This window comes from Semicossyphus pulcher, unplaced genomic scaffold, assembly GCF_022749685.1.
Source record: "Semicossyphus pulcher isolate SPU_LCO1_2020_fin unplaced genomic scaffold, fSemPul1.0.p SCAF_16, whole genome shotgun sequence".
NCBI lineage: Eukaryota > Metazoa > Chordata > Actinopteri > Labriformes > Labridae > Semicossyphus > Semicossyphus pulcher.
Genome location: NW_027211670.1, coordinates 13,442,965 through 13,465,905, shown reverse-complemented (window position 1 = coordinate 13,465,905; position 22,941 = coordinate 13,442,965). Strand labels below are relative to the sequence as shown.

General features: G+C 40.2%; 2 protein-coding genes across 2 annotated transcripts; both read left to right on the top strand.

Annotated features, from left to right (window-relative positions):
- The first annotated feature begins 462 nt into the window (after nt 1-462).
- Nucleotides 463-6,859, top strand: patl2 (PAT1 homolog 2). Its single transcript, XM_069664154.1, has 19 exons — nt 463-486; nt 762-915; nt 1,876-2,168; nt 2,263-2,325; nt 2,408-2,461; nt 2,547-2,711; nt 3,394-3,468; nt 3,571-3,719; nt 3,866-3,940; nt 4,044-4,167; nt 4,317-4,434; nt 4,531-4,637; nt 4,723-4,776; nt 4,859-5,001; nt 5,156-5,312; nt 5,455-5,595; nt 5,671-5,768; nt 5,855-5,995; nt 6,111-6,859. Exons 1-19 carry the CDS (start codon nt 463-465, stop codon nt 6,142-6,144), a joined length of 2,169 nt encoding a protein of 722 aa, XP_069520255.1. The 3' UTR covers nt 6,145-6,859.
- Nucleotides 6,860-11,830: 4,971 nt separating this feature from the next.
- On the top strand, nt 11,831-22,682 carry LOC138593698 (uncharacterized). The gene is made up of 32 exons (XM_069664782.1): nt 11,831-11,850; nt 11,940-12,013; nt 15,050-15,107; nt 15,240-15,277; nt 15,369-15,428; nt 15,579-15,617; nt 15,708-15,758; nt 15,956-16,003; nt 16,116-16,166; nt 16,245-16,295; nt 16,482-16,526; nt 16,614-16,664; nt 16,801-16,851; nt 17,210-17,260; nt 17,637-17,687; nt 18,005-18,052; nt 18,143-18,193; nt 18,277-18,336; nt 18,426-18,488; nt 18,560-18,607; nt 18,697-18,777; nt 18,865-18,915; nt 19,011-19,058; nt 19,163-19,198; nt 19,879-19,920; nt 20,025-20,066; nt 20,145-20,192; nt 21,387-21,449; nt 21,715-21,768; nt 21,848-21,940; nt 22,093-22,149; nt 22,237-22,682. Exons 1-32 carry the CDS (start codon nt 11,831-11,833, stop codon nt 22,680-22,682), a joined length of 2,070 nt encoding a protein of 689 aa, XP_069520883.1.
- Nucleotides 22,683-22,941: the final 259 nt, after the last annotated feature.

The window sequence follows — 22,941 nt, the reverse complement described above, 5'->3', positions numbered from 1 at the left end:
ATAAACAAGAACATATCTATTACAGTATTTCATAGATGTAGTGGGGTGTCGTGATTTTAAATAGGCTTGTAAAAAATAAAGAAAAAGTTGCTCCTGCAGAAGTCTGTTTAAAATAAACGTTGACCACTAGATGTCGCTGTTTGCTAATAGTTTTACCAAGACGACCAGGTTTAAAATCAAAGGCTGCACTCTGAATTGGTCCATGTTAAGACGAGTAAAAAAAAGTAATTATAATCTAAATTCAAACTCATTGAAAAATATATAAACTGTAGAAAACAATGGAGGCGCGATGAGAGCTACGGGCCGCGTGCTGACGTGTCCACGCCTCTGCATCTCACAGGTGAGTTTAATTGAAAGTTAATGAGCCCCCCTCGCTGTCTGACAAGAGAAAGCAGGTAACCTTCCGAGGAAAGTCACCGTGACGCGTCGGCTTTAGGTTAAAAAAATAATTCAAAATACACAATGAGCGATTCAGAACAGCAACAAGTAAGTCGGTATTATGTGGCTGCTTTATCAGTCTGTGAATGTTGCTTTAGTGAGCTAGCTTCATCCTCAATGTGGGGCTTTCAAAGCTTGCTAACTAGCTTAGCAGGCATCCATTGCATGTTAAATACAGTATGTGTAAAACAGTGATTTGCTGGTTATTAGTTATCTTTCTTGAATGTTTCCAGAAGCTTCTCTGCATCTCTACATTTTAATCAATAAATAGGCTATACCCAAATTAGTTTTTCTTTAACTCCACATTGTCTCCATCCGTCCAGGAGGCTAATAAGGTGTGTGAGCCTCAGTGGCCTGAGAATGGAGATGCGTGGAGTGACACAGAGGATGGGGCAAACATGGACTGTGGGCTTCTACAGGCCATGGCTGAGGAGGATGAAGAGATAAACGTCCACAATGACGAGACGTTTGGAATGGGTGTGTAGATGTGTTACTTCCTATCATTGTATTCCCAGTATCTAGAATAGATTTGTCTTCAGACTGTGCTACAGTCTTGTCATCTTCTGCAGCAGGTGTACTTACATAAAGCAGTGTTTCTACACTGTAAAAATGGAAATAGTTAAATAAAGTACACATTTTGAAGGTTCAACAATTTTTTTTGCATTGTGGTAGATGGATAGATCAATACCTCTCATATGTATGAACACAAAATATGAAGCTCAGGCCCAAATTAACTGTTAGCTTAGCATAAAGACAGGGGCAAACAGCAGGCTAGATCCATACAAAAAATTTTAGTTTATAAGTGACCACTCCCTATTTTCTGGGGGCCATGTGCATTATAGTTTTTTGGCATGTAGGAGTTGCGAGGCAGCCAGGGGAGAATCCAAAAAGCCATCAATAACAGAAAAACACAAAGCATAGGTCTTTCACTTTCAAATGCATATCTCATGAAGATTTATTTATGCATCTTTTTAAGTTATCCTAAAGCCCCTTTCCCACTGGTCAAAAAACCTGCTAACACCCGGCTTTTTTGCTTAGTAGGAAAGGTTACAATTGGCATTCAGACCCGGTCAAATGACTCTGCAGTAGACCAGGGTAATTATCACCTCGGCTCCGATTGGCATAGATGGGAACACAAAACCCGGGTTGACACGCTGATCTCTGCCCCCTTTCGGTGCGATTGCGATGACGCGCATTTAAGTTCCGGCCGCTGTCGCGTAAATACAGAAGAAAATACAGCAGCGAATCTGTTCTTTGTTTGGTGCAAGATGCAGCAACACTGGCAAGATGGCGAGGTCAGAGAGCTTCTTCTGATCCGAGGGAAAGTTTGTTGTCCGCCCCTGTTTCCGGCACCTTTGTGACAAAAAACCTGCGTTAATGCGCTTGTTTTGGTGGGAGAGGGGTATAAGACTATATTTCTCTATGTCTGTATTGTAGATCTTGATGCACATGGGGCCACAGAGGACCCCAGCACCGGTCTCCTTCAGTTTGGAGAGCCGCCCCCACCGTCACCAACTCCACCGCTCCCAAATTCAATTCCACCCGACCCAAAACCACCGTCCCGCCACAGCTCCCCCTCCCCTCCCAGACAGAGGCCACAGTATCTCCCCCAGGCTCTCCGAGGTCGGCATGGCAGAGGAAGGGGACCCAGGGGAGGTGGGCTGGGCAGGGGGCAGATGTTTGAGGACCCAGCTGTGATGAGGATAGTGGAGGGGCGACCAAGCCTCAAGGTACAGCAGATTGAGTCACCCTGTGGTATTTCAGGGATGACCTCATGGCGTTTTGTGTTTTTGTGATTTTGATCTGTTTTACTTTCTGTTTTAGAGTCTGGACAGTGCCATAGTGGACTGTGGGAACGCCATGTACCGAAACAACTTTGAGGATGATGTATGCATTTTTTTAAATCACATTTGTATTTGTACAGTTCATGTTTCCTTTTTGTTGCTTAATTCTTCTTTTTTTCCTTCAGTATATGGAGCCCTCTTCCAGAAAGACTAGAAAAATCTCAGGATCAATACTTCAGGTTCAAATCACACAAAAAGTGCATGTTATAATCTGTATAATGGTGGGTTACTTCAACAAAAGTCTAATTTTATTAAATTTCTTAGGATCAAGCTATAGTGTGTGTGATTGATGGTCACAGAGGCAGAGGTCAACACATGACCTCCAACTACCTGGATTTGCCGTATCCTGTCTCCTCCTTCAGGGGAAGGAGAGGAGAACCCAGAGGATCTTATTCCAGACGACAGTTTGGACAAAGAGGCCACACTCAGGTGGAGAACTAGATTTATAAGAATTCATTTTAAAGGAATTTAGCTTTTTAGCTTTTCTGCTGAGCAGTGGAGGAGGAGGTGGATGGCACTTCTTGTCTGTGCGATTAATTAGAACCTGGAGCCTGAAATTTGTTAGCTTGAAGTTGGAGCTAAAAATGTATTAGCTTGACACCAGAGCTTGTAATCTGTCAGCTTGATGTTGGGGCCACAATTTATCAGCTTGATGTTGGAGCTAGAAATTTGTTAGCTTGACGTTGGAGCTAAAAGTTTGTTAGCTTGACATTGGAGTTAAATATGTATTCGCTTGATGCTAGAGCTAGTAATTTGTAAGCTTGATGTTGGGGCCACAACTTTGTTAGCTTGATGTTGAAGCTAGAAATTCGTTAGCTTCATGCTGAAGCTAGAAATGTGTTGTCTTGAAGGTGGAGCAAGTAAATTGTTAGCTTCAGCTAGCATATAGTAAAGCTTTTGTCCACTGATTTATGTTTTAATGTTAAGCCAAGCTAACCAGCTGCTGGCAGCTACATAATTATTGTAAAGAGAGTTGAATAAATTTTGTGTGTTCCACCATAAGAAAGTGAATAAGTGTATTTCCCCAACTATCATAGTTTTCCTTTTAAACAACACGGTTGTTATTCGTAGCCCGTCAGTTTCCTCCCTGAATATTAGTTTTCTCTTGCAGATGCATGAAGGCATGATGCCCGGTTCACCCATCTTCTCCCGTCAACCATTAACCCCACGGCAACATTACAATCAGGTTTCGTTCATATTTAATCAGACGTATTCGGACACATTGAAGTCGATGGCACGTGTATTCACAAATGTTTGAGTAAATTGACATTATTTTTTGTTGAATCAGACAGGGGGTTTCTTGTTTCCTACGAACCGTCCCTGCCCGTCCACTCCTCAGTCTTTACCCCCTAAGATGATGCAACTTCGCTTCGGGGCCAACTCGCCAAGGCCCTCTCCCTTTTACAGCCCCTCGTCTAATTCAGTGCAGCATTTCAGGTGTGTGACGATCTCGAGTTTCGCAGTGATGTTTGATTTGTGGTCTGCTACAATTGACAGCAAAGTTTGAATATTGAGTTTATTTATGTGTGAGTGTATACAACTTTTAAAAGTGCTTATTAAATGTGCAGTTGTCTGACCCACAGGTTACCCGGTCCTGTCACCCAGCTCCACCCCCAACACAAACGACTACTCAGTCAAAAACAACGTATTTTCCAAAGGTTGGCGCTACTACAATTAAAGGCTTTGAACTTATTGTAACATATCTAGCATGTTATTGAAAAGAAATAGGCGTTTTTATATTAAAATATGACCTGTTTGTAGAAAATCAGAGGGCTGGGATCCTAACTGTAATCTCATGACGGCCAAGGAGAAGGAGTGGATCACCAGGCTGCAGATGATTCAGCTGCAGAGTGAGAATCCATACCTCGAGGACTACTATTACCAAGTGGGAAATCTTTGCTTTATACAACGTTATCCATCAATGCTTTGGACAGAAATTTCGCTCCTTTGCAGTATTTTCAGAAAAGCCAGTATTAAAAATAAAGGACCGAAGGCTGAGCATTTTATTGATGGAGTATTTATGGTTTGTCACAGGAGTACTATCGGCGAATAGAGGCTAAGATGGCGGAGGAAGAGCTCGGCATCAGAAGCAAGAGGGAGCCACTGAAGCTCACCACACCTTACATCACGAAAACGGACACGTACACACCAGGTTTTTCTCTCGACACCTCTTCTCTTAATTTCTCTGTATCAGGTTTATTTTTCTTTTTTTTTTAAGTCCTCTGACTGTGAAACTCTGCTCCTCCAGTGGTTCACATCGAAGGCTCTTTGGGTCAAGTTGCAGTGTCGACATGTTACTCTCCTCGCCGTGCCATCAGTGCGGTTCATGCTGTCCAAGCTCAAGGTCCACTCGAGGTAGCTGTTTTTGGGACAAAATCTTACATCTAAGAAGTCACTTAATCTTTCCTCACTGATACTGAGACCTGTTTTCACATTACAGGAACAAAATGACATCAGACGGCAGCGGTTAGAGGTCCTCAGCAAAATAGAAAAGGTAACTTATTTCGAAACAGTGACTTGTCTTTTATCTATGAATTTATTTCTCCTCAAACACCTGCACCTGATCTGCGCTGTAGTTGTTTGTAGTGCTGTTGGAGGTGGAGGAGACGGAGAGGATGAAAACCACAGTGTTGCCCGAAGCGGAAGAAAGGAAGCTGATGGAGAAGACTCAGAGGAAAGTGGAGCACATCTACTCCCAGCTGCAACACCACGACCCCCTGTGAGCTCTACACACCCGCATTTTTCAACAAGTGATGCAGATTGTGTCAATAATGCTTGCAGAAAAGTTAAAATCATTGCATAACTCTGTATCGTAGCTGTATCGTTATATTGTCATCTTAATTGCAGTGATTTGTGCAAATGTTTTGATGCAGAGATTCAGGAGGGGAGTTTCTTCCTTTCCTGCTGGTCTCAAAAGGCAAAAGGCTTCTGGCCCGTCTGCTCCCGTTCCTCAAACATGATACTGCACTGAAAATCCTGCACATTGTGACCACAAACCTACCCACACTGATGAGCAGAGATGCAGAAGAGGTAAGTATGCCTTTTGAGTCAGTGTACTGCAAAGTTACACAGACCTTTTGAGCTTAGATAACTTTAACTTGAAAAGGTGACCAAATGAATAAATATTTTGACAATATAATATTATTGGATTAATCATGTGTCCTCCTTTTAGGCCCTTCCGGTCCTCTACCCACCTCTTCGAAATGTGATCGGAGGACTCACGTTCAGTCAGCTTATCGGGGTCCTCAACGATCTGACATTACCTGAGTCTCTGGCAACATGCGATTCTCTCACGCTGGCATGTCAGAACAAGGTCTGTGCTTTCTGTCACTGCCCGGCTTTTGTTTTGAGTGGAACTTTTTTTGTAATATTTGTCTTTTCCTCTCAGTTTGGACTGTCGTTGCTGTACGCCCTCCTGTCCCAGGGAGAGAAGCTGCTCTCCTCGGGTGTTCCTCTGGAGCCCAGCATCGGTGACTTTGAGACATGGTGGGGATTTTAAGGCTCATATTCCACAATGGGGGGGAAATTTTAACATCCTTTTAACATCCGGTATTGTTCCTTTTGTCTTCCAGGACGGACACAATATTCCAGGTGGCGGGACAGCTGTCCCAGTGTTCACTGGTGGAGCCGCTCCTCCTGCCCTCCAACCTGCTCACTCTCTTCTGCCGTTACCTGGACAAGCGCACGGTGCATCAGCTGAAAAGCAACATGGAGTAAGTCCTTTTTTTAACATGTTATCATACAAGGAGAGGATAATTTCCCTGTACTCAAATTTGATTTATTCATTCATCATAGACTCAAACATCATTGCCAAATATCTTTATTTAGGTCTGCTACAGGATTCCTGGCTCTCCCATCTTAAGATGTACAGAAGTTAGACGTTCAGCTAGAGACCAGGTTGTGGTGAGCACTGAATGAAAGAAGCAGAAGCACAGCCTCCTCAGAAACTGCATTACAAAGCTTCTGCTATAATGAACGCTGTTCAAAATGTTTTCATTCATATTTTCTCCCCTCCCTCATCCCTTCACATTTGTGCACACTCAAACTGTTTCCCTTTTTATTTCCTTTATCTGATCTTTTTACTTTCCTCCCTTTGGTCTCCAGTAGGTCACATCAGTGCAAAATATACTGAAACTACAAATCTTTATCATTTAAACCACCGGGCAATTGTTGCCATAATGTCATGAGATTTCCTGATACTTGGGGGGGGTAACAAAACATTAACAAATGATGCTTGTTAACTTCTGTAGCTTTTGTGAAACAACTCTGCATTTATGTTTCCAAATTACAGTTAACGCCTGTTACATGTAGGAAAATAAAGTTCCCACTGGGATAAATGTTTGATCAGATATTGGCGACTAAGTTGAGGATTGTATAGTAATTTATGATTGTACAGCTGACTTTATATTTTCATTATTATAATACTAACTATAGAGGAAGTTGTCATGGCATGGTTCACCATCATAAGCCATGCAAATTTGGGTTTTTTTGTAAAAAGACATGCATTGTGTATACATGTGTAGCGATACTAAATATGATGTATTTGATGTCATTTTCCATGTTGATGTTTCAGTTGTAAAGAGATTTTTATTTATTGTATTCATTTGGAAACAGGAATAGTTTAAATTGCACCCTTGTAGAGCACTTGCAACACAAATAAAAAAACTCTTTAAAAATGCTCAACAGTTTGATCAAGTCTGCAGAAAATGCAACTAAACACACAATCCCCGGAGGCCCGGACCTATTCCTTGTGGACCTCAGCTTTTACTCGAGTCTGGTTTTAGTGGTGCAGCTGGTCAACCTTTCATCAACCTAACACGCAACATGTTTACCCATTTTGAAAATTGCAGCTCAGTCTGCAGGCTGCTGTGAATGCCAGGTTTCACAGTTTTTTTCTACATGCTGCACTTTGTGACATCACAAAGTGCAGCCTCCGCAGGCTTTGGGGAGTTGGCCAATCAGAAGAAAGTGGGCTTGTAGGGGCGGGGTTTCATAAAGGGACAGAGCTGACTGAGTCGTTTCAGGCAGAGGCTGTAAGAGGGCCTGCACAGAGCAGCAGTGTGAGAAAAATGTTTTTTTTTTAACTGATACCTGTGGAGTAGCTTAGCATAATTTACAGAGTGAAATATGAAGCTTGAGATTAGCGTTATACCAAATAAAGCAATTATAACATAACTACCAGGTTTCAACAAGGTGAAGATATTTTTAGGCAAAAAGTCTAGTTATATTTACTCGTACACAGTGTGGACTTTGAGGAAGTAAACCAATGTCAACAAAACACAAGGATTAATACAAACCTGCACAGAGAGCCGCCACGCAGGGCAAAGCTGAGTTTGGTCACTTTTGTCCGAGTCGACTGACTCTGTCACACATTGCATCAAATCTCAATAAGAACATCTTGGATCCACGTTACTTCTGTTTTTAACTGAAGGGAGTTTTACGCAAGCTTTGCTGAAACGCCAGTGTGTGACATTCCAACAGGGAGGGACCAGCAACAGGACACAATGTGACCTCAGATGGACCATAACAGACATTTATACCAGTCAAGATCAAGAAATTGCAAGTTCTTACCCATGGCAATGTAAAACAACTTGAACCCATAATATTGGTTACGTGTTTTTCAATGTGACGATGTTGGCTGATGCAAACTGTGTGCATGGCTTCTACTTTGTGGTGTCATATCGTACTTGGTGCAGAATCAGATCATGAGTGACATCTTTTTCTAACATCGCTTTTCTGCCAATAAGTTTATACGTGTAAGATTTTATGTACAAGAAATTACAGTACATTTAACCTAAACACATGGACGTAGAAGCAAAATATGGTAAATGTTCAAAATCAGTGCAAAGATGATCAGACAACTGTTTAAACAAAGTGAAAGCTCCTGTTCCGTTAGGAAGTAACATTGTGTATTTGAGATGTGTAAATTATGGCTCTATATAATTCTGTATGTCTGTGTTTGGTAAATATTCTTTGTGCCTGTTCATGACTTCCTTTTAGGAATATTATATAAATGTAGATATTGAGTTTTGAAGGGGATCAAAACACAAAATATATGTGACATGAGGTTTCTTCTTGCAGCAGTTGGTAAATCATCTAGCTTCTCTCACTGTGCTCCCAGCTGTCAGTCAGGGTTTGTTTGCAGCAGGATTAAAGCGACGTCTTCAAGAGAAGTTGTAATTCCTGAGCTGGCAGAGTCCTCTGGCTGTCTGCCAAACACTGAGTCAGATCCTTGTTCGCCGGCCTGCTTCTAATGGCTGAAAAAACATCTGGCCAGGAGCACACATTACGGACACAGCTGTGTGGAGTCTGAGATCCTTGTTGAACAGTGACTGCTCTGTAGAGTAGTTTTTTCTGTTGCACAAAGCAACACACTAACATCCTGACCACCTCAAACAGCCACAGGAAGAAGCTAGCTTTAGCATTAGCTGTCTGAAAGTAACATAAACTTGGAATGTAATCAATTTAAGTCTTTTTATTTATTTTAGTGCTCAGTTTGATTTTTATACAAATAGTACAGGTGCAGAGTACAACAGATGTCGTGAAAGACGCTAAATGTGTTTCGTCAGCTTGTCTGAAAACCATTAGACAACATGTGTAACCTACAATGTGGTTGGTCTGCTTAGGATATCAATGTGATTGTGTGTTCTCTAAACATTGGTAGTTAAATATGTAATTTGACCTCTGTCCCCCCATTTTAGCACAGACATACCATTTCCACCCACCACGGCCTTCAGCCTTGTTTAACTGGGAACAGCTCTAACAGTTTACAGCTATGCCAACAGGTCTGTCAGGCTATACTTTTGCTAAGTACTTTTAGTTTTAATGGTAAAGTAAGCTAGCTAACATGCTGATGTTAAGCAGGTATAATTAGCCATATTAGTTTTGTAGGTTAGTGTGCTAATGTTTGCTAATTAGCACTACAGACAGGGTACAGCCTTGGCATATGGGAATGTCATTGGTTTCATAGGTTTTAACCTAAGTAAGCTAGGCTAATATAACTGAAATTTGTAATATAAAACAATTATGTATTTGGTACTTTAGTGAACTTAATGTCACTTTGTCTTTATAAGCACATTAAGTTAGCAAGACCAACACAAACCTCTATAATTATTACTTTAAGAATTATTACTTATACTTTTGGCTGCCACCTATCGTGCTATAAATGACCATCTACATAAAACAAAGTTAATTTAAAAAACATTAGCATTTGAACCTGAGGGATCAGACAGGAAATACACATTAGTTTCCAGGTGGTGAAGACTCAGACTGATGGTTTGTCAGCAGTGGCCGTGAGTGTTTGTTGAGAAGCCAAGTATGTGAGAGGTCTGGGTGGGCTGTGGGCCAAGACGTTAACCCCTCCCTGACCCCATAAGAAGAGGATTTGGACTTAAAGTGAGGAATCTATGTGAAAGGTGAGATATATTTCTCTTTTTACTCACTTTTTCCCCTTTAAATATACGAGGGGCCACTCTCACTCTCTAACTACCCTTTGAATGTGTGTGTGTAGGCTGAAACCATGGAAACATGACGAACTCAAAGAGCAGTGAGTTGGACGATGGAGCTCCCTGACTGTTTCCATCATGTCTCTCTTAAAACTGGCTCCTCTGCATTTGAAGTGATGTCATTTCTGTCCTAAAGTTCATTCACAAACTCGGGACAATCCACACACGTTACATGTTGAGCCTGTGAAGCATTCACTCTTCTTTTATATGTGTTTACCTCTTAAAACCAAAGCCTATATGTACAGTGCTGTCATTGTGGTACAGTCATTAAGATGATTTATGCTCTGAATGATGCTAATGTTTAGCTTCGCATGTCTGCAGTGTATATATATTTCCATGTTTGGACTGTTCAGGTGAGTCTCAGTTCCTGTTCAGTGTTATTTTATGCTTTTTTTTAATGCCCTCATGTGAGAGTGACTTCGTCGTCTTCCATATGCTGTGTTTCTCTTGACCATAAATGTTCATTCATATATTTTGAAACACAATTTACTCCTATGAGAACACACTGATTTATGCTTTGCAGCGTCGCATGTCATTAGGAAGCCAACATCATCATAGCCGGTCTGGATGTTTCTTTGAGGAAGAAGGTGTCCTTTAAAATTATTCTAAAATATTACCTTGCTAACCCTGACATGCAGAAGGGATATTAACACAAACTTTCTGTGCTGAGTAAAACCGTTTTAAATCTATTTTGGAAGTGCTCTCATCCAAAGAAATGTGAGCAAGACCTCTGCAAATGTGTCACTGATGTTATCAGTTTAAAGATTTTACACTTTTATAAATGTGGGGTTTGGTTTCATCAGATACACCCCCTTAAGATGACAAATACCGTTTTTTTTTAATGTTGTTAGCTTCATTTTTGTATATAAATTTTTTTTCCCCAAAGAAAGTTGAGCAATAGGTGAAATATTTCTCTAATTCGACAAACCAGAAGGTTGTCAAGACTCAAGACAGTGACTGCAATGTATTCAGTAGTTTTTCTGTTGCACAGAGCGACACACTAACGTCCTGACCACCTCAAACAGCCACAGGAGTGCAGGGAAGAAGCTAGCTTTAGCATTAGCTGTTTGAAGCTAACTGAGGAAGGAAGCAATTTAATCTTAGTCATCTGTGTACATTTGATGACATGTACAGTAGTGTGGGAGGTTTTCAGAAGATATTAATTGTGAATGTGTGTTCTGTAAAGACTTATAGGTAAATATATTAATTGTAATATATTTGACCTCTGTTCCCCTCAACAGGCATGGCTGTCAGCCTTGACAAGGAACAGCTCTTATAGGTTTAATTAGCCATATTAATTTTGTGGGTTGGCGTGCTAATGTTTGCTAATTAGCACTTAACACAGAGTACAGCCTGGGTAGATGGGAATGTCATTGGTTTGGTTTTTAGTCAGAAAAGTATTGAACAAGTTTGACCTGATGGTACTGACGCACTATTTCTCTAATTCAACAAACTAAAAAGTTGTCAAGACTCTTAATATCTGTGTTTTTTAACATTTTTGTCAAATAGGATACACCCCTGTTACTGTTCAGCTGTTATACTATCCCCCGTGTGCTGAGGCCGGTTTGTGTATTCTGTGTTTTAAGTGTTAAGTGTGAATATACAGCGCCCTGCAGAAGAATTTACCGCCCTTAACTTTTCACAATTTCGTCAAGTTACAACAGCAAATTGATTCGGATTTTGACATCTGCTTTTTGGCCTGCTCTTGTTTGTCAATCAAACTGTAAAAGCTCTAATAAGTCTCTGTGAATTCCAGGTTCTTACACTGTAAAATGTTGGAAAGTCCAAGGAGGTTGAATACTTCTGCGAGGCAAAAACAGTCAGAATATTATAAGAAAGTAGTATTTAGAGTCCGTATAAACAACTTGACCGTCCAGAGCTCATCAGTCAGTGTCCAATCTGGTGCCCTCCCTCTCTTTGCTCCTCTCTCTCCCTCTTAAGTGTTAATGTACTTTAAGTGGCCAATTATTTAGTTAGTGCGTGTACTCCTCAGGTGTGGGGGAGCGTCTGCAGCACAGGAGCCGCCCTCAGACCAGAGTGTATATGAGACCCTTACAATCAGGGTCCGTAACCCACACCAGATTATCTGCTTCACCCTCCTCATCCTCACTCTCCTGCTGGGTCTGAAATACTTTTGGCTTCTTTCCTTCAGGCCCACCATGTTTGGACGGTTACTTCTACAGGGGTCTGTGATCCTCTGGATGGTGCAGACTGCGCACACAGGGGGTGAGTGACGTGCTGAGGTGAAGGCCCCTGCTGGGGCAGACATATATTAAGATCATGTGATAACTCATCTATTAAATCAGTAAAGTGGCTTTATTAGGGAGGCCATGCTGTGTAAGAATGAATGGAAAACGCCTTCAGGGCAATATTGATAAGTGAATATAGTCAATTTAAAGCATGCAGAAGAATTGTAGCTATAAAGTTAATTTTGGGGATAAGTGCATATCTTATATGTGTAGATTTACTGAGGTCAGTTGTCTGGTTTTTTAACGATATCTGTAAACCGGCACTGAAGAACTGCTCTGTCTCGGCACATCAGAGTAATTAGAGTGTTTCAGGAGCCCCTGTCGGACTACATAACCTGTGTGTGACGTACAGTGTTTTAAATGTTTCCTAAAAAGGGGATTATGTCTACAAATAAAACCAATGAACAGGTTTTTCTTGTCCTTTGGTATAGATCTAGTTGAATGTTTTGCTCTTACAACTAGAATCCGTCAATTAAGTTAACATTTAGGTATATTGATTCAGTGATCAACAGTTCCACATCATCGACAGGATGTGAAAACAACTGAAACATATCGGGATATTTAAGACGCTCCACCGATCAGCCTATGGATATATATTTAAAGAAATATTTTCTTCATATTTATAAGGATATAATTTTTCATTTAAATGTCATATATTTCTATATTTCTTTATATAAATGTAATTGTATTGAGCAAGCTAGCCTAGCATTTATAATATTAGCTTTCTAGCAACATGTCATACCAATATTAAACCATTGTGAAACACTGCTAGCAAATTGTATTGACACTTTCTCCTCAAATTCTTTTATCATTAAGTCTATTTTCTCTGAAGCCTAATTAAACATATTAAATAAAAAAAAGTAATTGTATTAAACAGGCCAATGATATCGTCTTTTATCGATCGCAGGCCTCTGTACTGATTATATCAAAACTGTATTGTAATGTTTGAGGTATCACAATATATTGTTTAATTTTCCAAAGAATCGTTCAGTAATCGTGTTGTGATGAAACTTTCTTACAGGAATATAGTGAAAAGATACTTAGCGCCCTGATACCACAACTGTGTGTGTTTCTGAAGTCTATAATAGATGCTATAACCATTGTAATAAGCTGTAACCTTCAATAGTACAACAGGAGGATTTGCACTTTTAGGGATCTAGATTAAGAAAAGATCTTGTACTCTAATAACAGATTTTAACTAAAAATAATTTTAAAATATTAAATTTACGTTTGAAGGATTTAAATATAAATCAGTTGGAGAAGTTATTAGACTACTGGGATGATGTAAATGTTTAACAGCTCAAACATACAGTGCACTTTTATTTAAAGTCTTTAGAGCCTCACAAATCATGTTAAAATGCTGCCTGACTGCCTCCCTCAGTCTTTCGCAGAGAACCTGCAGAGAGATGAAAAGGAGACCGGTCGGATGTCTCTCAGATGCTCGGGTTTGCCTGTCAAATTTCAAACAATCATGTTAAACTGAAATCTTAGCAACACTGCATGTATAGCTCTTTCGTGTGCTCGGCGGTCTTCCAACTTTTCTTGTGATGATGCGAAACAACTATATATTCTTTCCTCTTTAGCGGCGGTCTCGGCTTGTGAAGTCAAAGGCAGCTCGGCTTCGGTGGCAGCAGGCGTCTAAATTTAACATCCGTCTGTGAGGGGAGAAGAGAATAGTTTTACTGCTTGTACACAGTCACTCCTTTCACTTCGGGAGAGTCTCCGCTCGCTGCTCCCCAAAGATGTTCAGCAGGTTCTCACTCACCAGGACACGGGATGAAATCTTTAATGAGCACTGAGTGGGGAACTCTGATTTAGGGACTGTATGAAAATGAATGGGGGCACTTGGGATTCATTTTCATACTTTTCGGAATTTACTTTGGACCGTTCTTTTGTTTTAGTAAAACCAAACTCTCCCCTTAATATCTAAAAAAAAGGAACTGCATTTGTAGAATTACAAAATCTTTCAGAGTTCTTAAATTACAGTAGTTAATATCACTGAACCAGTGAACCTGGCACATACAGGCAGCAGCTCTTTGGCTGCTCATGGTCCATAGCAAGATAATAAAATGCTGGCCAACATCCGTATTGAAAATAATAAAGTATTGATCAAATCTAAATATGTCATGAGAAATATAAATAAAAGACCCTTCCCTGTTTCCCTGACCATCCTCTCAGCAAAAAGAGAAAAAAAACACAACCCCCACAAATGTAACTTCTCCTTCTACCTACACATTTTTGTACAGCAGTCCCTTACAAAGTAACCGCAAAACTTTGACCACTTTTGAATCTATCAAGTAGTCTAATCTAGTTACTGGACGCTTCCAGGGTTATTTTATCTAATAAAACACATAAATTATTGCAGTTATTTCTTGATACAGTCAGCTCAATTGTCAAGACAGCCTACAATTATACATTTCAATCCCCCTATTAGCCTTTTGAATATCATGTCTTAGATGAATCTACATAAGGAAGAAGTTACAGTATGTCTGTATGTGCAAGTACACAAACATTGACTCATTTATATATTGGAGGAGAACAGTGCAAATAAAAGCATAAAAAGCACCATTGTGGGGGAAGTATACGTATTTCTTATATTTTTAGGGACTGTCCTTAAATCATTTCCTTGAGGATAGGAGTAAAAACAAGACAAAATTGTTCATGCCGATAAGTTCCTTGGTTATATCTGGGACAATAAAAGAATAAAAAAGAATGGAAGTCGACAAACTTGCATCATTATACAGTTTGAATTTATATGAAATGTTTTAATGTTTAGTCATAATTTGAATCTTAATTTGTCCCACTTGAAAGCCATGTTTTGGATCTCACAAGTGAAGGCTAAATTTAAATACTGTGACAAGGTGGGGGAAAAAAAACACTAAAAATTAAAAAAGTAATTGTCATACAGTCCCTGAACGAACTGAAATACCACCGATAATATTTGGGACGGATTGTTGAGCTGAGTGGACATGTTGAAAAATCTAAATAATTTTCTTCATTAAATGTGTTTCAGGTTATGGTGCTGCATCTGGAGTGGCTAATGGACAAGGGCCACAGCCTAATGGTAATTCCATCACTATCAATGCACTCTGTCTTATTAGAAACAAGGACATGTGTTTATTTGTAGGATTTCCACCCAAGCCAAAGCTTTCATTCACAGCTGCCTTTGTGTCTTTTCTAGGAGGGAAACCTCAGAACGGTGGAGGTGGAGGTGTAGGACGAATGTTGATGCCATCTAAAGGTAAATTAACAGCCGAGTTTTCCAGCCACGGATTCCTCTGTCCCTGACTGTGTTTTTTGGTTGTTAATTCTTTCCTATTTTTCTATCTAAGGTGTGGGTCAGGCAATGGGTGCTCGAAATGGATATGGAGGATACCCCACAAAAGGTCTAGGTGAGTGATGTTGGCATTACACTGATCTGCATGAGGGATTGATCGGATTAAAGAAAGAAATGTTCCGGCATTAGGTGAAAATTGAGAGCTTCTTCTAACTATACACAACTTTTTTCCCATCATACATCTGATCAATTTAAGGCTATGGAGCTGCTGCTGGTGGAGTAGGCAATGGAGGAGGGATGAAAGGTAGGTCACTATGTCACTGTGTTTACTGTATTATAGTAAAATAGGGACTTATGGAAGCCGTGCTCAATGTTTGTCCATCTCGTTTTCAAGGCTATGGAGCAACAGCAGGTGTTAACAATGGACAAGGTGTCAAACAGCAGGGTGAGTTTTTCAGTGTGGACCTACAGCTTTTATGCAAGATACAAACTTCGACCAACAGATGGCAGCAAATGCAACATTTTCAACATCTAATGCTCCAAACATTTGGTTACAAATTGGATGTTCCCTAGTCTGAAGACTTTCTGATGACTTCACTGCAGCATATATACTTTTCTCTGCATGTATTGTTTCTAATCCAGGAGGAAATCCAGCAGTTTTACCCAATGGAAATGGAGCTAAATCTAATGGTAGGTGTTGCATCCTTTCACCAGTGTGGCCCTACTGTACAAATAGTTATATGTCAACTTTTAATGATTATTATTATGTTGTTTTAAAGCTGCACTGTGATCTCTCATGCAGGATATGGTGCTCAAGCCGGCCCAGCCAATGGACATCAAATGAAAGGCAATGGTATGAAACACACATGTTCACAAAAAAACACATACTGAGTAACAACACAGTTTAATTCAAATGTCCTCTATGTTTCAGGCTACGGTGCACAGGCTGGTGGATACGGCGGACAGGCGACTAAAGGCAACGGTATTTTAGATTTAATGCAACTACAGCAGAAAGATGTTGATTTCTATATGCGCCATTTGGAACACTTTGCTGTGTGAACATCACATAAAGATGTAGAGAATCAGTTTAGGGTCATTAAACACAGTAAAACATTTCCAACAGCAGATCAAATGATTCTCTGTGTTTGCTTCTCTGTTTGTCTTTCAGGTTACGGTGCTGCAGCTGGAGTTAGGAATGGAGCTAACCCAAACGGTAAGACACCCTTTAATGGAGAGAAATGTCCTTCATTTATAATCCTTGGATAATCTATCATGAAAACTTTTTGTGTTATTTCTGCAGGTAATGGAGCTGCAGCAGGTGCACAAAATGGATTTGGAATAAAAGGCAACGGTAGGTCATCTCCTGTACTATTGTTTGTATGATTTTAACACACATCCTGTAAGAGGAAAATAAGCTCGTCTCTGCACCCTCTACTGTGTTCTAAATTTACTCGGACTATAAAGTCACACTGTGATTTTTGCTGCAGGATATGGTGCTCAAGCCGGCCCAGCCAACGGACAACAAATGAAAGGCAATGGTAGGTCATCTCCTGTACTGTTATTACTGTTACTGTTATTTAAATACAATCTGGTTAATAAGACAGTGCGAAGTATCCAAAAAGAGGATTTAAATGTAAAAGTTTCCTGATGTTAGAAAAAAAATTCACTTCAAAAGCATTCACTGCTTTAAAACCAAGTGTGTCTCTGCATCATCTACTATGTTCTAAAAAGCTCTCCTGTGATCTTTGTTGCAGGATATGGTGCCCAAGCCGGCCCAACACATGGACAGCAAATGAAAGGCAACGGTATGAAGCACGTTTGAGGCACACACACACACACACACACACACACACACACTGAGCGCACAGTTTAATTCAAATGTCCTCTATGTTTCAGGCTACGGTGCACAGGCTGGTGGATACGGCGGACAGGCGACTAAAGGCAACGGTATTTTAGATTTGATGACGTAATAGAGCAGATTTGGGATGTGGTTTTATATGAATATATGTTCAATTTACAAATAACACAAATACAAACATATGTCATGATTTCCATTTTACATAAGTTATTTAGGATTTACTCAATATTTTTGGGGATACAGTTTTAGAGCGTGTCTTATTACTTATACATTTTGAATTGTTAGAGTCGTGAGAATATTAGGTTATCAAGTCATATTTTATGATGGATTATGTATTATTTTTGTCTTTCATTATTGTACGGCATAGTTTGATTATGTATAACAAATAACATGTTTGTTTTTTTAACGTTCAAAGAAAATGATAACGAGTGGAGTTTGAAAACTTTTCATGTTATATATTTGCAGGTAATGGAGCTGCAGCAGGTGCACAAAACGGACATGGAACTAAAGGAAATGGTAGAGTAGCTCACACAGCATTTTTTACAACACTACCAGATTAATATCATCCAATAAAGTATTTGTCAAGAGAATGTAAAGTATCCGAAGCCACACTAAAGTCTAACGGTATTTAATTTAAAAGTTGCGTTAATGAAGGAAATAACTGTTATAAAAAGTCTGTCTTTGTGTCATTCACAAGCTGCAGCATATAATAGACCAGAAGGACCTGTAACTGATCCTTAAGCGTTGCATTGAGTTCCTTCATGCTGTGTGTAGACATATTAAAACATGTTAAATTCATCTTTTTTCTTCAGGCTATGGAGCTGGAGCTGGAGCTGGAGCTGGAGCTGGTGTCCCTAATGGATATGGGGCTAAAACTAATGGTAACGTCTGCGAAACCTGAAATTTAAAACACATATTTAAATAAATTAAATGTTTGAAAGTTATATGCTGATCTAATCCTTGTTCTGTAGGTCAAGGAGCTGCAGCCGGATCATCCAGCAGCTTTGGAGGAAGACCAAATGGTAAGAAAGTAAAGTAGCATTAGGACGTGGCAGCATGATGCTCATCGTCTTATTTAACTCAGGTGTTCTCTTTGCTTTAACAGGACAGGGGCCAGCTGGAAGTAAGCCAATGAAAGGATACGGCCGAGCCCTTTTTGGTGCAGGTAACTCATCTTCTGCCTCCTTTCTGTCCAGGAAATCATAATACTCACCTCAACACAACATTGATACACGTGTACGTCTGTGACTTCAGGTCCAGGTGTGGGGATGGGGGCCTCCAGAGGTCTGGGTGTACCTCAGCTCGCTAGAAACCAAGGTGAGTAAAGGCGATGACACAGCACTGGCTTTACCGCCTTTAGCACTAGTAACATGTCTTTGTTCTTCCAGGGTACGGCAGTAATGGGTACAATGGTTATGGAGCTCAACCCATGGGAGGTGAGTCACACAAGTGACTGTTGTGTACAGGGTTATGAATGAAACATAATTGTTACGTGTTAATATGTGTGTGTCTGTTGTATTTAAAGGCTACAATGGTGGTTATGGCGGTGCTGGTTTGGGTCTGGGGCCTCGCTATGGAAACGGAGGAATGAAAGGACCAAAGCAGGGTAGGCATTTCTTGAATCTTGTTATTTTTATGTTTTTATCTTACATGTTCCTCTATGCAACCCTTTTGACAACTGTTAATATTTCAGGCTACGGTGCTGCAGCTGGTGCGTCCAATGGGCAAGGTGCAAAAAGCAATGGTAAACCTCTCAATGATATCTAATTCAACACATCACAACAAGCTAAATCTGTGACGGGCCTCTTTTTAAATACCATTGTGTTGTTAAATGTGAAGGTTATGCTGGAGCCAGAGCCCCGAATGGAAATGGAGCCTTGCCAAATGGTGGGTTTAACATTAGCATTAGCATTAGCATTAAATGTTTTTATTATTCTTTTTTTACTCACAGTTTGGGGTTAATTATTTTTTCTGTTTGTGAAACTGTTAAGGTTATGGATACCCAAGCAACGGAGCTACTAAGCCAGGTGAATGCGTGTTCACAATTAGTAGCTATATATTTTTTTATTAATGTTAGTTCCAACCAAGTAATCTGATTGGATGAGAGGCATCCCATGAGTGCTGATATAGAGAACAACATCACTGGGGCTTTTCTCTCTGTGTATCACTCCGCCTCAGCCAGGTGTTCTGAATACTGTTAATTAACATTACAGCATGTATGTCTACATTAATCAAGCTGGTACCTCTGAATCACACAGCAGACTCTTATTTCACTGGTTGATGAAAAATACAATACAATAAAACAGATAAATGTACATGAAAAAAACAGCTGATCTGTGTGAACCTGTAGACACAGAGTGCAGGAGAATGTTTGGGTTGCTTGGCAACAAAAGTAGTTGATTTGGTGTAGCAAAAAATAATATATTTATCGCTTAATATTTACCGCTTGTATAACTGTTGTATAAAAGCAATATAGCACTCGAGGTTGTGATGTTATACTGAATATCAGCACTGCTGTGTGTCGGTCGTAGGCAGATATTTAAAGCAATATCTTTGCTTACTTTGCACCAAGTTGTTAGAACAAATGTGCATCATTTTGGGGGAAAGTTATGTCGCTCTCAGAAAGAAAAACATTTGCTTAATTTTCTGAAACAATTAATAACTTCAGTTCATTGAACTAAATTTACTTTTTATGATGTCTGTTTAGGTTATGGTAATGCTCCAAATGGTTATGGCGCCAAACCAAACGGTAAGATTCGGTCACTTCTTCTTCAAATCTATTCATAATTCAGTTTTATTTAGCTGACACCCCCACCACAATATAAAGTAAGTTATTTCATGAATGTGTTACAGGATATGGAGCCAGCAGAGGAGCTGCAATGAGACCCCAGCCAGGTTCTACTTTAATCATAAACACGTCATTAAATGTTGTTATGATGTGAAAGTTTTTGTAATGATTCGTTTAATTTCCAGGTTATGGAAATGGAGCTGTTCCCAATGGATATGGAGCCAAACCAAACGGTAAATGACAGAGATGTGGACTTGAGACCTGGTGACTTGGACTGGAGTCGACTCGAGTCACTGTTTTGATGACTTGCGACTTGACTTGACAAAAAATAAATGACTTGAGACTCGACTTGAGGCATGATGACTCGGATGACTTGCGTTGGTTCATAAGTTTGAATGTTAGCTGTTACATATAAAATGATATAACTGAAAGTTTCTGTCTAACTATCAAGTATGTACACAGCGCAAACTGGGAGTCATGATTGGACGACTCAAAAATCAATCAATCAAATCAATCAATCAAATTTTATTTGTATAGCGCCAAATCATAACCAGAGTTATCTCGAGACACTTTACAAAAAGAGCAGGTCTAGACCGACTCTTTGTTATGTTATGTAAAGAGAGGCCCAACATGAATCACCATGAGTAGCACTTAGCAATATTCGGCACATTGGCAGAAAAACTTCCTTTAACAGGCAGAAACCTCGAGCAGAACCAGACTCATGTTGAACAGCCATTTGCCTCGACTGGATGGGCCGAAAATGGGATAGAAGGAGATGCAGGATAGAGACAGGCAAAGAGAGCTACAACAACATATGTTCTTGTTACAACAACAACATATGTCCTTGTTACATGAACAACAACAGACACATACTTATGGTTACAATGCTCCCGCGTATGTGATTGTCACATTTGGATGGCTGGCTGTCAGTCAAACTCCTCACTATGGTAACACGCAACATCAAGAGCCCCGGCTACCTGATGTTTTTTCCCCAAAGAGAAGCCTCATCAGTCGTACTCGTTACTACTCAATACGGTCTCAGAGCAGACCATCATCATGGCTGCATCTGTGCCAAGATAATACAGATACAATTCACTGTCATACTTTATGAACAGGTTATATAAATTGGCCAATAATATCATTATTAGACCTTGTCTTTTCTCTTTATAAAGACCGGATACTACAGGTAAGAGTGCTGGATCTTGGGTGGAAAAAAAGTGACTTGACTTGGGACTTGCCTTAACTAAGGACTCGACTTGACACAACCTGTGACTTGTCTTGACCTGCCAAAGAAAAAATGACTTGAGACTTGCTTGAGACTTGGTCACAACACTGCTTACTGATGACACTTAATGTTACAGTGTTTATAAATGCTCTTTCTGTCTCAGTGGGACACTGTATTAATGTAATGTTATGTTTGATTAAAGGTTATGGAGCTGCAGCCGGAGCTGGAGCTGGTGTTACCAAAGGCAACGGGGCCAAACCCAATGGTGACAACCTGTTAATATATGTACCTTTATGCAGTAGTACATATAAAACCAGTAAAAGAAAAAAAGTGTTACACAGTTTATTATGTATTTAATTTAAACATATGCATTCACTGTGCCATAAGTACATTTAAAAACTATGATTCAACGTTTCGTTCTTAAAAACTGATTCCCACCCCCTGCTGGGCGCAGACCTTTGTAGGTCTGTTGAATTGCTGGCTTTATAAATCTTCTATAATCACCACTTCTTGTTGTGTTTCCGCTCGAGGTCATGGAGTTAGAAATGGGGCTGCACTCGGCGGATACGGAGGAACACTCAATGGTGAGTTCAAGCTATCTTGTGCTTTAGAAAAAGCAGTTGGTCATCTTTGATTGTGACATTTATAAACCATTGTTTGCAGGATACGGGGTGCCGAGCCGAGGCTCCAAACCTCAAACTAACAAAGGAGTTGGGGCTGTGTCGCCCGGCGAAGGTGTTAAATCACTCGGCAATGGTACGAATTCTGCAAAACATGTATAAATAATGAAATTTGTGTGATTTCTAATTAAAAAGTTATTAGCCTGAAAAAAAAGATGCACAAAAATCTGGGGTATAATTTAGTCTTCCTGCATGTGTTTACACTGGTGTATTAAAAATGTTCCATAGGCTATGGTGGTCCTTCTGGTGTACCTAACGGACAGTTGGCTAAAGCGGGCAATACTGGTAAATGTTTCTGTCCATTTATATTTGTTGTTTGTTCCATTAAAGGCGAGTTTTTACCCACAGTTCATTCCTCTGTGTGATCCTCAGGTTATGGCGTGATGCCTTATGGAAAAGGTGCAGGTGCAACCAATGGAAAGAGCCTTAAAGGTGAGGTTCTCTCTCCCGAGCAGCCGAGCTCAGCGCCAGAGGAGGAAGTTCCCCCTCAACAAGCAGTAACTCAAGAAGCAGCACCCGTCGCCCCCGAGCCCACCAGCGGTATCCTCGTCATGGTGACGCAAGACCAACGCCAAAAGATGCCCTCACCTGTGACGCAGGGGAAAAGCTACAAACACACACCTCTGATCCCTTTGGCTACACTGGACTCAGCACCTGTGATTCCTCAGGAGCCAGAGCCTGCACCTGAAGCCACACCTCAACCAGCACCCAAAGGTCCCAAGATGGTTACATCTGGACCTGGACCAGTGGATCCCCAGACTGACCCAGCACCAGAGCCGGAAGAAATCCTCCCTCAAGGCAAGTACCCGAAATCTTAACCTCAACTTTTTTTGTTTTTGTTTTAGAGAATTGATCTTAAAGTCTGTTGTTTTTTTCTTCAGCAAAACCTCATAATAATTTTACAATACTTTTTGTATAAGCATTACTTTTACCTCCTTAAAGAAGCAGAGAGAGACGATCTGCTCTGCTGACTTAATTGTATTCCTTTGTATATTTCACAAATGGTCCTTTTCACGGTCTTATGGCATTTAATGAAAATTCATAATTCACTCATTTTACTTTTACTTCACTTGTAAA

What these genes read in the sequence shown, in the direction of transcription:
- patl2 (XM_069664154.1), top strand. Translation starts at nt 463, where the DNA reads ATGAGCGATTCAGAACAGCAACAA. An exon ending in AATTCAGTGCAGCATTTCAG is followed by an intron (nt 3,720 to 3,865) that starts GTGTGTGACGAT and finishes TCTGACCCACAG; the next exon opens with GTTACCCGGTCCTGTCACCC. An exon ending in CGCTGGCATGTCAGAACAAG is followed by an intron (nt 5,596 to 5,670) that starts GTCTGTGCTTTC and finishes TTTTCCTCTCAG; the next exon opens with TTTGGACTGTCGTTGCTGTA.
- LOC138593698 (XM_069664782.1), top strand. Translation starts at nt 11,831, where the DNA reads ATGAGACCCTTACAATCAGG. An exon ending in ACATCAAATGAAAGGCAATG is followed by an intron (nt 16,167 to 16,244) that starts GTATGAAACACA and finishes TCTATGTTTCAG; the next exon opens with GCTACGGTGCACAGGCTGGT. An exon ending in CAACGGGGCCAAACCCAATG is followed by an intron (nt 21,450 to 21,714) that starts GTGACAACCTGT and finishes TTTCCGCTCGAG; the next exon opens with GTCATGGAGTTAGAAATGGG.